At 38.4% G+C, this 14,117-nt stretch overlaps 1 protein-coding gene across 1 annotated transcript in view; it reads left to right on the top strand.

Annotated features, from left to right (window-relative positions):
- The window catches only part of LOC126062684 (uncharacterized), a 247,882-nt gene that overhangs the window by 209,930 nt on the left and 23,835 nt on the right, over positions 1-14,117 (top strand). The window contains exons 13-14 of the mRNA XM_049860442.1: positions 11,060-11,192; positions 12,063-12,214. Of these exons, the coding sequence (XP_049716399.1) occupies positions 11,060-11,192; positions 12,063-12,214 (285 nt within the window). The remainder of the gene's footprint in view (positions 1-11,059; positions 11,193-12,062; positions 12,215-14,117) is intronic.

Raw genomic sequence — 14,117 nt, 5'->3', positions numbered from 1 at the left:
CTCCTCTCCCTCTAATGAGGCAGCACACTCCTCTCCATCCTGTATTCCCTGCGTCCATTCAACCAGCTCCTATCCCCCTCTGTCTCATGTTGTCTACTTCAGCCAGGGAACTCACTCCTCCCCAGTACCATTTTCCGTCTTATACTCCAGACCAATTCCTGTCTGAAGGGTTGGCTTCAGGAACGGTTTCAGTTTTGGACAAACAGAAGGTCCGTGGACCATGGTCTCCGGGATCCCTCTAGTCCCAGTCAGACCAGTAAGTCTGGTCTTTTACAAAAATTTGAGGCCTGCATCCCACTGTTCTCCTTCTCCATCAGGAATTCTCTGTTGTGTTCCCTGTCAGGCCAGTCATAGGTTGTAGCCAGGCACCGTCTAGTTCTTCAGGTCTCAGACTGGTGTACTCCCTGGTTTATGTGGCCCCTTTTATCTTTTGGGCTCATATTTACCTTGTGTCTTTGGTGTTCTTCATTCTCCTTTGCTTCAGGTGGGTTGAGACCAATTGATACATCTTAGATGGCCGCTTGCTAGCGTTTAAGACCCCAGATGCCACTCACTAAAGTGGGATGCAGAATGTTTTCTTAATACATTTTGTTATGACAATTGACCTAGATGTCCCCTGAAACCACAGTCCCCATCCCCCCATCTGGCCTTCGAAGCGTTCAGTTTATTCAGGAAACTTCTTTGCTTTTGGTTTAATCCAGTTGTGCTGACCTCTCCCGTACTGTGTGTTTTCCCTTCACCTAAAATAATTATTGTCTACTATCTAGTGAACACCCCTGCTCCTCCCTCTCCACCCTCATAACCATGAAAGAATATTTTCTTCTGTGTTTAAACTATTTCTTGAGTTCTTATAATCGTGGTCTCATACAATATTTGTTCTTTTGCAACTGACTAATTTCACTCTGCATAATGCCCTCCAGATCCCTCCATGTTATGAGATGTTTCACAGATTCATCATTGTTCTTAGTCGTTGCCTAGTATTCCATTATGTGAATATACCATAATTTATTTATCCATTCATCCATTGATGGGCACCTTGGTTGCTTCCAACTTTTTGCTATTGTAAACAGTGCTGCAGTGAATATGGGTGTGCACATATTTGTTTGTATGAGGGCTTTTATTTCTCTAGGATATATTCCAAGGAGTGGGATTGCTGGATCATATAGTAGTTCTGTTTCTACCTTTTTAAGGAAGCACCGAATTGATTTCCAAAGAGGTTGTACCATTTGACATTCCCACCAGTAGTTTCGCTATGAGTCGGAATCGACTTCGATGGCACTGAGTTCTGAAGTGTATAAGTGTTCCAGTCTCTCTACAACCTCTCCAATATTTATTATTTTGTGTTTTTTTGGATTAATGCCAGCCTTAATGGAATCTCATTGTACTTTTGATTTGCATTTCTTTAATGGCTAATGATCATGAGCATTTCCTCATGTATCTGTTAGCTGCCTGAATGTCTTCTTTGGTGAAGTGCATGTTCATATCCTTTGCCCATTTTGTAATTGGGTTATTTGTCTTTTTGGTGCTGAGGTTTTACAGTATCATGTAGATTTTAGAGATCAGATGCTGATCAGAGTTGTCATAGCCAAAAACTTTTCCCCAGTCTGTAGGTAATCTTTTTACTCTTTTAGTGAAGTCTTTGCATGAGCATAAGTGTTTGATTTTTAGGAGCTCCCAGTTATCTAGCTTCTATTCTGGTGTGTGTGCATTCTTAGTAATGTTTTCTATACTGTTTATGCCATGTATTAGGGCTCCTAGCATTGTCCCTATTTTTTCTTCCATGATCTTTATCGTTTTAGATTTTATATTTAAGTCTTTGATCTATTTTGAGCTAGTTTTTGTGCATGGTGTGAGGTATGGGTCTAGTTTCAATTTTTTGCAGATGGGTATCCAGTTATGCCAGCACCATTTGTTAAAGAGACTGTGTTTTTTCCATTTAACAGACTTTGGGCCTTTGTCAAATATCAGCTTCTCATATGTGGATGGATTTATGTCTACATTCTCAATTCTGTTCTATTGGTTTATGTATCTGTTGTTGCACCAGTACCAAGCTGTTTTGACTACTGTGACGGTATAATATGCTCTATAATCACGTAGTGTGAGGCTTCCCACTCTTCTTTTCCAGTAACACTTTACTTACTCAGCTCCTCTTCCCTTTACATATGAAGTTGGTGATTTGTTTCTCCATCTCATTAAAAGATGTCATTGGAATTTGGATCGGGATTGCATTGTATCTGTAGATCACGTTGTGTAGCATAACATTTTTACAATGTTGAGTCTTCCTATCCATGAGCAGGGTATATTTTTCCACTTACATAGGTCTCTTTTGGTTTCTTGCAGTAGTGTCTCATAGTTTTCTTTGTGTAGGTCTTTTACATCTCTGGTTAGATTCATTCCTTAGTATTTTATTTTCTCGGGGGTTATTGTAGATGGTGTTGATTTGGTGATTTCCTCTTTGATGGTCTCTTTTTTGATGTAGAGGAATCCAACTGATTTTTGGATCAGTTTGGATCAGGAATCCTGATACTCTGCTGAACTCTTCTACTAGTTTCAGTAGTTCTCTTGTGGATTCTTTAGGGTTTTCTCTGTATAAGATCATGTCATCTGCAAATAGAGATATTTTTACTTCTTCCTTTCCAATTTGGATGCCCTTTATTTCTTTATCTAGCCTAATTGCTCTGGCTAGGACCCTCCAGCACAATGTTGAATAAGAGTGGTAACAAAAGCCATCCTTGTCTGGTTCCCAATCTCAAGGAGAATGCTTTCAGACTCTCTCCATTCAGGGTGATGTTGGCTGTTGCCTTTGTATAAATGCCATTTATTTTATTGAGGAATTTTCCTTCTATTCCTATTTTCCAGAGAGTTTTTTTTTTTATCATGAATGGGTGTTGGACTTTGTCAAATGCCTTTTCTGCACCAATTGTTAAAATCACGTGGTTCTTTTCTTTTGTTTTATTTATATGATGGATTACAGTGATTGTTTTTCTAATGTTGAACCATCCCTGCATACCTAGTATGAATCCCAGTGGGTCATGGTGAATTATTGTTTTGATATTTTGTTGAATTCTATCGGTTAAATTTTTTTGAGGGTTTTTGCATCTAAGTTCATGAGAGATATAGGTTTGTAATTTTCTTTTTTTGTGGTGTCTTTACCTGTTTTTGGTATCAGGGATATGCTGGCTTCATAGAGTGAGTTTGGGAGTATTCCATCCCTTTCTATGCTCTGAAATACCTTTAGCAGTAGTGGTGTTACTCTTCTCTGAAAGTTTGGTGGAATTCTCCAGTGAAGCTCTCAGGGCCAAAGCTTTTTTTTTTTTTTAAATTGGGAGTTTTCAAATTACCTTCTCAATCTCCTCTTTCGTTATGGGTTTATTTAGTTGTTCTACCTCTGTTTGTGTTAGTTTAGGTAGCTAGTGTGTTTCTAGAAATTCATTCATTTCTTCTAGGTTTTCAAATTTGTTAGAATGCAGTTTTTCATAGTAATCTGATATGATTCTTTTAATTTCAATTCAGTCTGTTGTTGATATGCATCTCATTCTTATTCGAGTTATTTACTTCCTCTCCTGTTTTTCTTTTGTCAGTTTGGCCAATGACTTATCGATTTTGTTATTTTTTTCAAAGAACCAGCTTTTGGTCTTGTTAACTCAGTTTTTTTTTTTCTGTTCAGTATTTCATTTAATTCTGCTCTAATTTTTATTATTTGCTTTCTTCTGGTGCCTGAGGGTTTCTTTTGTTGTTCTCTTTCTATTAGTTCAAGCTGTAAGGATAATTCTTTGATTTTGGCCCTTTCTTCTTAATGGATGTGTGCATTTATTGCTATAAATTGACCTCTGAGCCCTGTGTTAGTTGTGTTCCAAAGGTTCTGATAGGAAGTTGTGATGGATTGAGTTATGTTGTCTCAAAAATGCATGTATCAACTTGGTTAGGCTGTAATTCCCAGTGTGGTGTGGTTGTCCCCCATTTTGTGATTGTAATTTTATATTGAAGAGGATTATGGTGGGATTATAACGTCCTTACTAGGTCACATCACTGATCCAATGTAAAGGGAGTTTCCCTGGGGTGTGGCCTGCACCACCTTCTATCTCTCAAGAGATAAAAACAAAAGGGAAGCAAGCAGAGAGTGGGAGACCGCACAACATCAAGAAAGAAGCAGTGGAAGCAGAGCAGATCATTTGGACTCAGGCTTCCTGTGCAGTGAAGCTCCTAGTCCAGGGGAAGATTGACAAACAGGACTTTCCTCCAGAGCCGAGAGAGAGAAAGCTTTCCCTTGGAGCTGAATTTTGACTTCTAGCCTACTAAAAAAAAAAAAAAAAAAAAAATTTCTCTTTGTTAAAGCCGTCTACCTGTGGTATTTCTGTTACAACAGCACTATATGACTAACACAGAAGTGTTTTCATTCTCATTGGATTCTCTGAATTTCCTTATTCCATCCTTTATTTCTTTTATAACCCAGTAGCTTTTGAGCAAGGTGTTGTTCAGTTTCCATGTGTTTGATTTCTTTTCCCTGCTTTTTCTGTTATTGTTTTCTACTTTTATGGCTTTTTGGTCAGAGAAGATACTTTGTAATATTTCAGTGTTTTGGATTCTGTTAAGGCTTACTTTACGACTCGATATGTGGTCTATTCTAGAGAATGTTCCCTGTGTGTTGGAAAAGAAAATATACTTGGCTGCTGTTGGGTGGAGTGTTCTGTATATCTCTATGAAGTCAGGTTGGTTGATTGTGGCATTTAGATCTTCCGTGTCTTTATTGAACTTCTTTCTGGATGTTCTGTCCTTCACCAAAAGTGGTGTCCTGAAGTCTCCTACTATTATTATGGAGCTGTCTATCTTGCTCTTCAATGCTGTTAGAGTTCGTTTTATGTATCCTGAAGCCCTATCATTGGGTATGTAAATATTTAATATGGTTATGTCCTCCTGGTATGTTGTCCCTTTAACCATTATATAGTGTCCTTCCTTATCCTTTGTGGTGGATTTCATTTTAGAGTCTATTTTGTCAGAAATTAGCGTAGCCACTCCTGCTCTTTTTTGATTGTTGTTTGGTTGATATATTTTTTTCCATCGTTTCAGTTTTAGTTTGTATCTTTAAGTCTAAAGTGTGTCTCTTGTAGGCAGCATATAGATGGAGTGTGTGTTTTTTATCCATTCTGCCACTCTGTGTCTCTTTATTATATAAGGTGCATTTTGTCCATTTATACTCAGTGTAACTATGGATTGATATGAGTTTCCAGATATGAGTTTAGTGCTGTCATTTTGTGTGTTGTTGACAGTTCCTTTTTTTCACTTAATTTTTTTGTCTTACCCTGTTTTTCATTGTTGTTGATTTTGCTTTTGCTGAGTCTTTATGGGGTTTTTTTGTATTTTATTTTGTTGTGTAGGATTTTTAGTCTTCTTTGTGGTTACCTTAATATTTACCCCGATTTTTCTAAGTTTAAACCAAACTTTTATATCTTTATATCGCCTTGGCTTCCTCTCTATATGTATGACCTATGACTACATTTTTTAATCCCTGTTTATTGATTTCATGTTGTCATCTTTAATGTAATGACATCACTGTTTCCCTGGTTTATGCATTTTTTTACCTTGATTTTTTTTTTTTTTTTTTTGGTGATTTCCCTATCTGGGCTGATATCTGGTTGGTCTGTCCTGTGTTCTACTCTTGGGTTGTTATCTGATATTATTGATTTTCTAACCTAAGAACTTCCTTTAGTATTTCTTGTAGTTTTGGCTTGGTTTTTGCAAATTCCTTAAGCTTCTGTTAATCTGGAAATGTCCTAATTTTACCTTCATATTTGAGAGACAGTTTTGTTGGATATATGATTCTTGGCTGACAATTTTTTTTCTTCAATGCTTTATATATGTCATTCCATTGCCTTCTTGCCTGCATGGTTTCTGCCGAGTAGTCCAAGCTTATTCTTATTGACTTTGTAGGTGACTTTTTGTTTATCCGTAGCTGCTCTTAAAATTCTCTCTTTATCTTTGGTTTTGGCAAGTTTGATTATAATATGTCTTGGCGACTTTCTTTTGGGATCTACCCTATGTAGGGTCCGAAGAGCACCTTGGATAGATATATTCTTATCTTTCGTGGTATCAGGGAAGTTTTCTGCCAACAAATCTTCAACAATTCTCTGTTTTATGTTCTCTCTCCCTGTTCTGGTACTCCAGTCACCTGTAGGTTAGTTCTCTTGATAAAGTCCCACATGATTCTTAGGGTTTCTTCAATTTTTATAATTCTTTTATCTGATTTTTCTTTGAATATTTTGGTGCCAAGTATTTTGTCTTCAGTCTCACTAATTCTGACTTCCATTTCCTCAATTCTGCTCTTCTGACTTTCTATTGAGTTATCTAATTCTGAAAATATATTGTTACTCTTCTGAATTTCTGATGCTTTCTCTGGGTTCTTGTGGCATATTAAATTTGTCATTGTGGTCTTAAATAACCTTCTTAATTTCCTCGACTGCTTTATCTGTGTGTTCATTGGCTTGAGTTTTTCTTAAAAAAGGGCCCAAAAATACTTGCCCTGACTATCTCACAAGTTCTTGTGAATATCGAGTGAGTAGATTAGATAAAGCATAATTAGGTCTCTTGTTTCCCCACCCAACGTGCTTCTCACCCAGTCTTACTGTTGAGTAGATGGCATCACCACCCACCCAGTTATCCAAACCAAAACCTACATGTTTTCCTTGAGTGCTTTCTTTCCTTTGCCTCCTAAACCCAGTCCCTGAGGAATTCCCTGTTGTTTCTATCTCTAAAACGTATCTTGAGACTATTTTTCTTCATCTTACTACCATCGCTTTAGTCCATGTCACCATTTTTTCTCTCCTTTCTACTACAAGTATCCTACAAGTCTTCTTTTTTTCCTTTAGTATCCAGCCTCCAAATAGTAGTCAGAGTGATATCTTAAAAATCAGATCATGTCCTCCTCCTGCCTGCCTCTTTGATCTGTCTTAGTTATCTAGTGCTGCTATATCAGAAAAACCACAAGTGGATGGCTTTAACAAAGAGAAATTTACTCTCTCAGTCTAGGATGCTACAAGTCCAAATTCAGGGTGCCAGTTCTAGGGGAAGGCTTTCTCTTTCTGTCAGCTCTGGGGGAAGGTCCTTGTCATCAATCTTCCTCTGGCCTAGGAGCTTCTCAGTGCAGGGACCCTGGGTCCCAAGGATACAACCCTTTCCTTGTTCTTCATTCTTGGTGGCATGAGATACCCAACCCCCCACCTCCCTGTGATGTCCTGGTCATGTCCAGTGTTCCAGAGATGCTGCCATCTGGTGCAGTGGCCCCAGAAGAGACCAGAGATGACACTTAGGGAACACCTCCCTGGCACAGATACTGTGTCCACGCTTTTTAGAGACTGTCACACTTTTTAGAGACTGTCCTCCATGGAGTGGATACTACTGTTGTGCCCATCTTACTGATGGAAAGTTGAGGCTCAGAGAGGCTAAGAGCTAAGTTTGTGAGGGCCACACATTTTTTTCATGCAGTTCAAAAGAGGCATTTCCTCTTGAATGAGGAACAGGAAAACTTAGTCAGTTGTCTTAGGCTATGTTCTCCAGAGAAGCAAAACCAGTAAAGCGCATATACAGAGGGAGATTTATATCAAGGAAGTGGCTCACTTGGCTGCAGATGCTGGAATGTCGCAAATCCATGGGTCAGGCTAGAGGCTTCTCTTGACTCATGTAGCCACAGGGGCTGGCAAACCCAAGATTGGAAAGTCAGACAGCAGGCTGTAAAGACTGAATGGCAGGCAAGACAGCAGGTAAGTGGCTAGCTTAAATCCCAAGAACCAGAGGTTGGATAAACAGGAGCCAGCTGTAGGATCCAGAGTGAGCAAAAGTTCACCAGCTTTGCCAGAAAGTCCACCTATATTGGATGCAGGCCACACTTCCAAAGAAATTCCCTTTCAACTGATTGGCTATTCACAGCAGATCCCATCATGGAGATGATCTCATTATTATGTTAGCTCTCATCATGGAGGTGATCACAGCATTATACGGCTGTGAAACTACATCATAACCACCAAACCACTGAGAATCATGGTCCAGCCAAGTTGACACAGAACGTCAATGATCGCAACCTCTTTTCAAACCACATTCCCCTTTTTCATGGTGCTCAGGTACACTGGCTTTCTGCTTTCTAGTGTGGTCTGTGCCACTCAAACTACAGTAAACACTCAATTGCTTTCTATCACACAACCTGTTTGATTTTCTTTATAACACATCACTTATCTAATACCTTATATATATTTTTTTTTATCTATTTGTTTATTGTCTTTTCTCCACTAGAAAGTGAGCCACGTGAGATAGGAACTTTGTATTATTCAACAGTATAACCTCAACTCCTAGGAACAATTCCTACCTTGTAGTGGGTATTGAATAAAGATCTGTGGAATGAATAAAACACATTTAGTTTACTTAACAAATATGTGGAATATGTGTGAAATACTTTGTAAGTTGTAAGTGCTCAGTGAAGGGAGCCCTTGCTTGGTGTTTAGGGAGTGGGAGGGGGAAGTGTCATCTTTCACGACTAATCCTTGGCATGTGTGAGGGGCAGATGAAGACAAAGTCTGGAGACGCTTGGTGCCTTGGCCAATTCACACAAAACTAGTAGCTGAAGCAAGGCCAGAGTCCTTTCTCCTAGCTCTCTGCCATGGTCTCACCTTGGCCCTACTGCCTCTTTAGTGCATTTGTTGTTATTTTTAACCTTCTGCCATAGGAAGCTTCATGTGAGCTCCAGGCAGTCTTGAGAGTAAACTAGGCAAGAAATCACTATATTTATTTATTTATTGATTGATGTTTTATAGCATCTTCTAAATGTTTTCAATTCCTTTTCATTTACTTCTTCATTTCTGGGTTCTAGAAAGAACCACAGAAAGGAAAAAGCAAGTTCTGAAATGCAGTAAGAAAAACAATTTTTGAGGATTTTCTAGTTCAATGAACAGCAGGAAGCACTTCTTCTCACAAAATCTCCAGTCAAATGTTTAATCTCAAAAGACTCCAGCAGTTTATTGAAACATTTTAAAAGTTGTACCAGCTTATTGGAACCAAAGATAAATTCATGCATTTTGCATTTGATAGTCCATCAATCCATTGTAAACACCATAGTTAATCCTTATAGAGTCCTTGTAACAAACAGGGTGTTATCACAAGGCATAGGATGAGCTTCAAGCTTTGACTTTATATATAATTTGCTGTTACCTCTGAGAATGAGTACATTTAAACCTTATTATATTTTCCTATTTCTAACTCAAAAAGAAAATACTACTGACTTACATTATTACCTGCCCCCTCCCTAGTATAATACTGTAAACACTTTAAGTGCCCAACACATGTGTTGATGACTATTTGCCTTTATGTAAAATACATACATACATATATATATATATTGAGTATATAATGTGGGTAGCGATATTACACATTTTTTTAATAAAATGATTTGTGACATTTTAGAGTAGGATTTCTAAAAGCACTTTTTTTCTCAACCTTTCTCATCCAAATATATTCTTTACCTAACACACAGTGTCTAACACACAACTACAGGGCAGTGGAGGTTCAGGGGTAAAATTCTCACCTGCCATCAGAGACTTGTGTGTTTCCATGATGCTGCACAGCTTTCAGCAGAGTTTCCAGACTAAGACAGGCTAGGAAGAGAGGCCTGGAATCCACTTCCAAAAATCTGCATAACTGTCCGATCTGCAGCTGATCATGGGAATGGTGCAAGACTGGGTTGACTCAATGGCCACTAAGAACAACAGCACACATGTTTAGCTCTCAGGAAATGTTTGAGACTTTGATTGGGTATAATTTCTCCTCTAAAAAATCCAGGTTAAATTTATGTTTAATTAAACAATATATGTGAAACAAAGTAGGACACACACATATAGATGGTGCTAATTATTGTTAAAAAAAATTATTGTTAGTTATTAATTATACTTAGTCTCAATTCCAACAGGCAAGATAGGCCAGGGAGGAAGTTGGCTGCTCCAGCCACAGTGATGTCTTTACCCTCTACCCCACTTCACCTGGTCACTACTCCATTATGAGTCCTGGTTGGCATTAAAGATGGGCACGGAAGTGCTAAATAGGGAGAATATTGGCAGAGGAGGTAAACCCACAGAGAAGAATTAAGACCGTGTCAGTGCCTGCTGTTAGAGGACACTGGACATCCTTTTCTGTACATGTTCCTGCCTGAGGTACAAATGGCCATCTGAGAGAAAGCATGCAGAGATTATACAATGAGGCATCTAGAGACTAGAAGTGCTGAAGAGCTTTACTGAGGAAATGGGATGAGTGGGAGACAGGGCTTAGAAAATAGCTTTGGGATTCCAAAGATTTTGGAGATCTCTTTCTTTCAACGTTAGAGGCTTTGCCTTTTGTTTATGAAACCCCTTTACTGATGAGCTAGACAATTAAGGTTGGGGCCCAGGAGAGGCAAAGGAGGCTTTTATCTGTCTTCCCAAAAAGGCTTGGTCAGCTCACCTGAGTAGGAGTCGGGATTTTTGGAATAGAATTTCACTTTCTGATAATAAAAAGCTGATTATTTGGACGAGGTTTTTCTTGTACTGTCTGTAGGAAACCTGAGCATCCTGGATGAGGGTACTAGACAGGAACTACAACAATCCCAAATATTAGTTAAGAATTTTGACCTCTCATCTCTATAATTGAGTGTGATAATACTACTAATAATAATTGGAAGAAAGGTCTGGTGATCTGTTTCTATAAAGATTACAGCCAAGAAAACCCTATGGAGCACAGTTCTACTCAGTAACACATGGGGTCACCATCAATCAGGGGCCAATTCATGGCAGCTAACGACACCACTGTTACTAATAAACATGTATCGAGTACTCAGTATATAGATTGGTGATGGTTAAAAGAGATAATTAATATAAATCACTTAGCATAACACCTGGCTAATAAGCAATAGCTTCTACTACTACTACTACTAACAACCACCACCACCATCAGAGTGTACAGTATATTTTAGCAATTCTTGGGCTGCATTTCTGAATTGTATGAGAAACTGGGAATCGCATAATTTGGCCACTGTTTCTTCTAATTCCAGGTGACCATGCACCATATGAAGAGTAAGAAGACCGTAGATTTTGCAGCTAACGCGTGGTTATCTCGCACCCGAGCATATGGGGGTATCGTCTGTGAGCTTCCTGTAGTGAAAGAAGGACAAGCTGTTTTTCCATGTGTGTTATTAATCTTCAGTAGCATGTATTACATATATGAATTGTTTTATAGTCACTTAAATTTACTTTGGAACTATTTAGTTACAGAATATTTTCCCTACTTCTAAGAAGTTGTCTTACCCACTGAGAAGTGACTTTTTCAGCATCACACTGTGAGTTCCTGGTAGATCTGGGTTCTTAGGACCCAGCTACAGTCACAGAGGCTGAGGCTATGAGAGCAAAGAAGGATCACGGCTGCCCCTCTTCTGGCTTTGCTGGGACCATACAGTGGCCGCCTCGTGCCATCACCTCACTTTTGTTTTATGTCCTCATCAAAACTGAAGTTATTTTAAACTTTAAGCATTATGTACAATAATACTGTCACCCTTGCTACTGAAATACTAGGCATAAAATGCCCTCCTGTGACATAGTGGTGGCATAATGGTTAAGAGCTACAGCTGCTAACCAAAAAGATCTGCAGTTCGAACCCACCAGGTGCTCCTTGGAAGTCCTATGGGGCAGTTCTATTCTGTCCTATGGGGTCACTAAGAGTCGGAATCAACACAATGGCAATGGGTTTTTTTTTTAATGTCATAAAAATTTTTTATGTCATACGGAGGAGAATAGCCTTTTTTTAAATCTTTTATTTCTCTTTCTGATAAAACTATAAATCCTTTGAGGATTTGTAGTGTAAAAATTCCTATATATAGAAGGAAAATTAATAATAAACGGATGAAAAAGACTCTCAGTAGATACAGAAATTCCAGAAGAGAGAGGAATTTTCATGTAATTTTTTTACTATAGCCTGGGAACCCTTGCATCTGGGCTCTGTTTGTGTGAATTCCAAGGTAGTTGATTTGCTCTTGTCGTCTGTCCCCTTTGCTTTGCCAGTAGTAAGATACCATGTTTATGTTCATACTGGGCAAGTGAAGCAAGCAGAAACGGAGTCTGAAGTTTACCTGTGTCTCTACGGAGAGAGAGGAGACTCTGGTCTTAGACTCATGTACAAATCTAACATGCCAATAAAATTTCAAAGAGGACAGGTAAGTCTGTGTGAATCTTTTCTGTGTTCTTAGCAATCCCTCTGAAGATGACCACATATGATTTAAATTTAAGAGGTGCTTGATACTCTTCAAGCTTTGGTTTTAGGACATCTTTAACACGAGTTTTCCTTGACCTGACTTCCTAATGTGCTTTATTTTAGAATTTGTTCTTGAAAGAAAAATGGAACACACTAAACCAGTAATGAATACTAGTAAAAAAGAAAAAGATACAAAAAATTAGTCAGTGTAAGAAAAAAAAAAAAAAGTTGAGAAGATACCAGGGAACATGTCCAGACAGGAATGAAAGGCACAAAAGAGATCAGGTCATATAAGGGCCGTTAGAGTATGTTTCATATAATAACACAGTGACCTTTATTTAAAACATCTTGAACAGGGTAACCACATTGTTTTTACACTAAAGCTCCTCACAATTTCCTTTCTTTTGTGTATAACCAAGAGTATCTTTATGTTTGAGAGGTTTGAGAAGTTGCAGTGGAATATACATCAATCTAATTAATTTGTGATGTTGTTATTTTGTTGTATATAAATAGAAGGTACTATTCGGGGGTCTGAAATTAAGAATCAGATAATGTAACACAAGGGTATAATTCTAAGAAAGAAGACTGCTAAACCACTTTGAGAGTGTTGTTTCTCAAACTTTTGTCGTTGTTACGCGTGGAATATTTTGAAACATCAAAGATCTCAAAGTTCACCTATGCCTTTCTTTTATTTGATACTGCAGATTACCCAACATCTTCATGAGAATAAGTAGGAAAATTAGTTCTGCTTTGGATGAGACAAAAATAAAATGAGGCCCAACTTTTGCTGATTATTATAAGTGAATTATTTATTAATTCTGACCAGGAACAAAAATTTAGATACCATGATACTAATATTGGTATTATGCTGAGTGATCGGTGGAGTTATGGCCTGAAACCTTCAGAGCTTTCCATCAGTCCAAGGCCCTCTCATTAAGCCACTTTCCAGTCCGTGTTCAGGCTCTGCCTGCCCCGGCTGTGAGCGAGTTGGCTCCACTGGCTAGCATAGAACATTTTGGAGCAGTGCTGTACCACGTGCAACAGCATGCTGAGATTTCTTTACATATTGCCTTCTGCAAGTCATTTCCATGTTTAATCTTTTAGAAGTCATCACTACGTATAGAATTTACCAGAGTGGGGAGGATATATATGGACTGACATTAAAATTTGGTGGGAGGTATAGTTGCAATCAGAGTATAAAAAAGAGTAAATATGTGGGGCTTAATGGTATCTGTTCTGAAGTTTGGAATCAGAGATATGAAAGTGTTTTTCTTCCCTGATTTATGTTAGATTTTGTATGTTTTCTATGATTTTCCTCAATGCTTGTAATGAATGTAATGTACCGAAAATGCCAGATAACTTCAAGAATTATTTCACACCAGCCACAACCCGCATCTTTAACCATGAGCTAATGAAACACCAGTGTGACACCAGCTGCAAGATACTGTATTTAAGAAATAGTACCAAAATTTAGAAACTACATATATTCACAGATGTTCCAAAGATTTGGCTAGATGCCCTTAACAGACTGAACCTTAAATAGTTACTAGGCCATTTCAGTTGCCCTGGGAAGTTCAAGTGTTTCTACTTCATAAAAGAGTGTCTGGTCGGTCAGTAAATGAACATATCTATTTGAGGCCAATAGTGTACAGAGCATTGTCTTAACCACTGATTGGGATCCTTGGTGTCATTTTCTCCACAAGGTGTCCAGCGGTGTAATCAAAAGGCAGCAACATACATAACGTTGTTTTTGTTGTTAGGTGCCATCGAGTCGATTCCAACTCATAGTAACCCTATGTACAACAGAATGAAACACTGCCTGATCTTATGCCATCCTCACAATCATTATGCTTCAGACCATTGTT

This window comes from Elephas maximus, chromosome 19 (assembly GCF_024166365.1).
Source record: "Elephas maximus indicus isolate mEleMax1 chromosome 19, mEleMax1 primary haplotype, whole genome shotgun sequence".
Classification (NCBI taxonomy): Eukaryota; Metazoa; Chordata; class Mammalia; order Proboscidea; family Elephantidae; genus Elephas; species Elephas maximus.
This window is presented reverse-complemented; position numbering and strand designations above follow the sequence as displayed.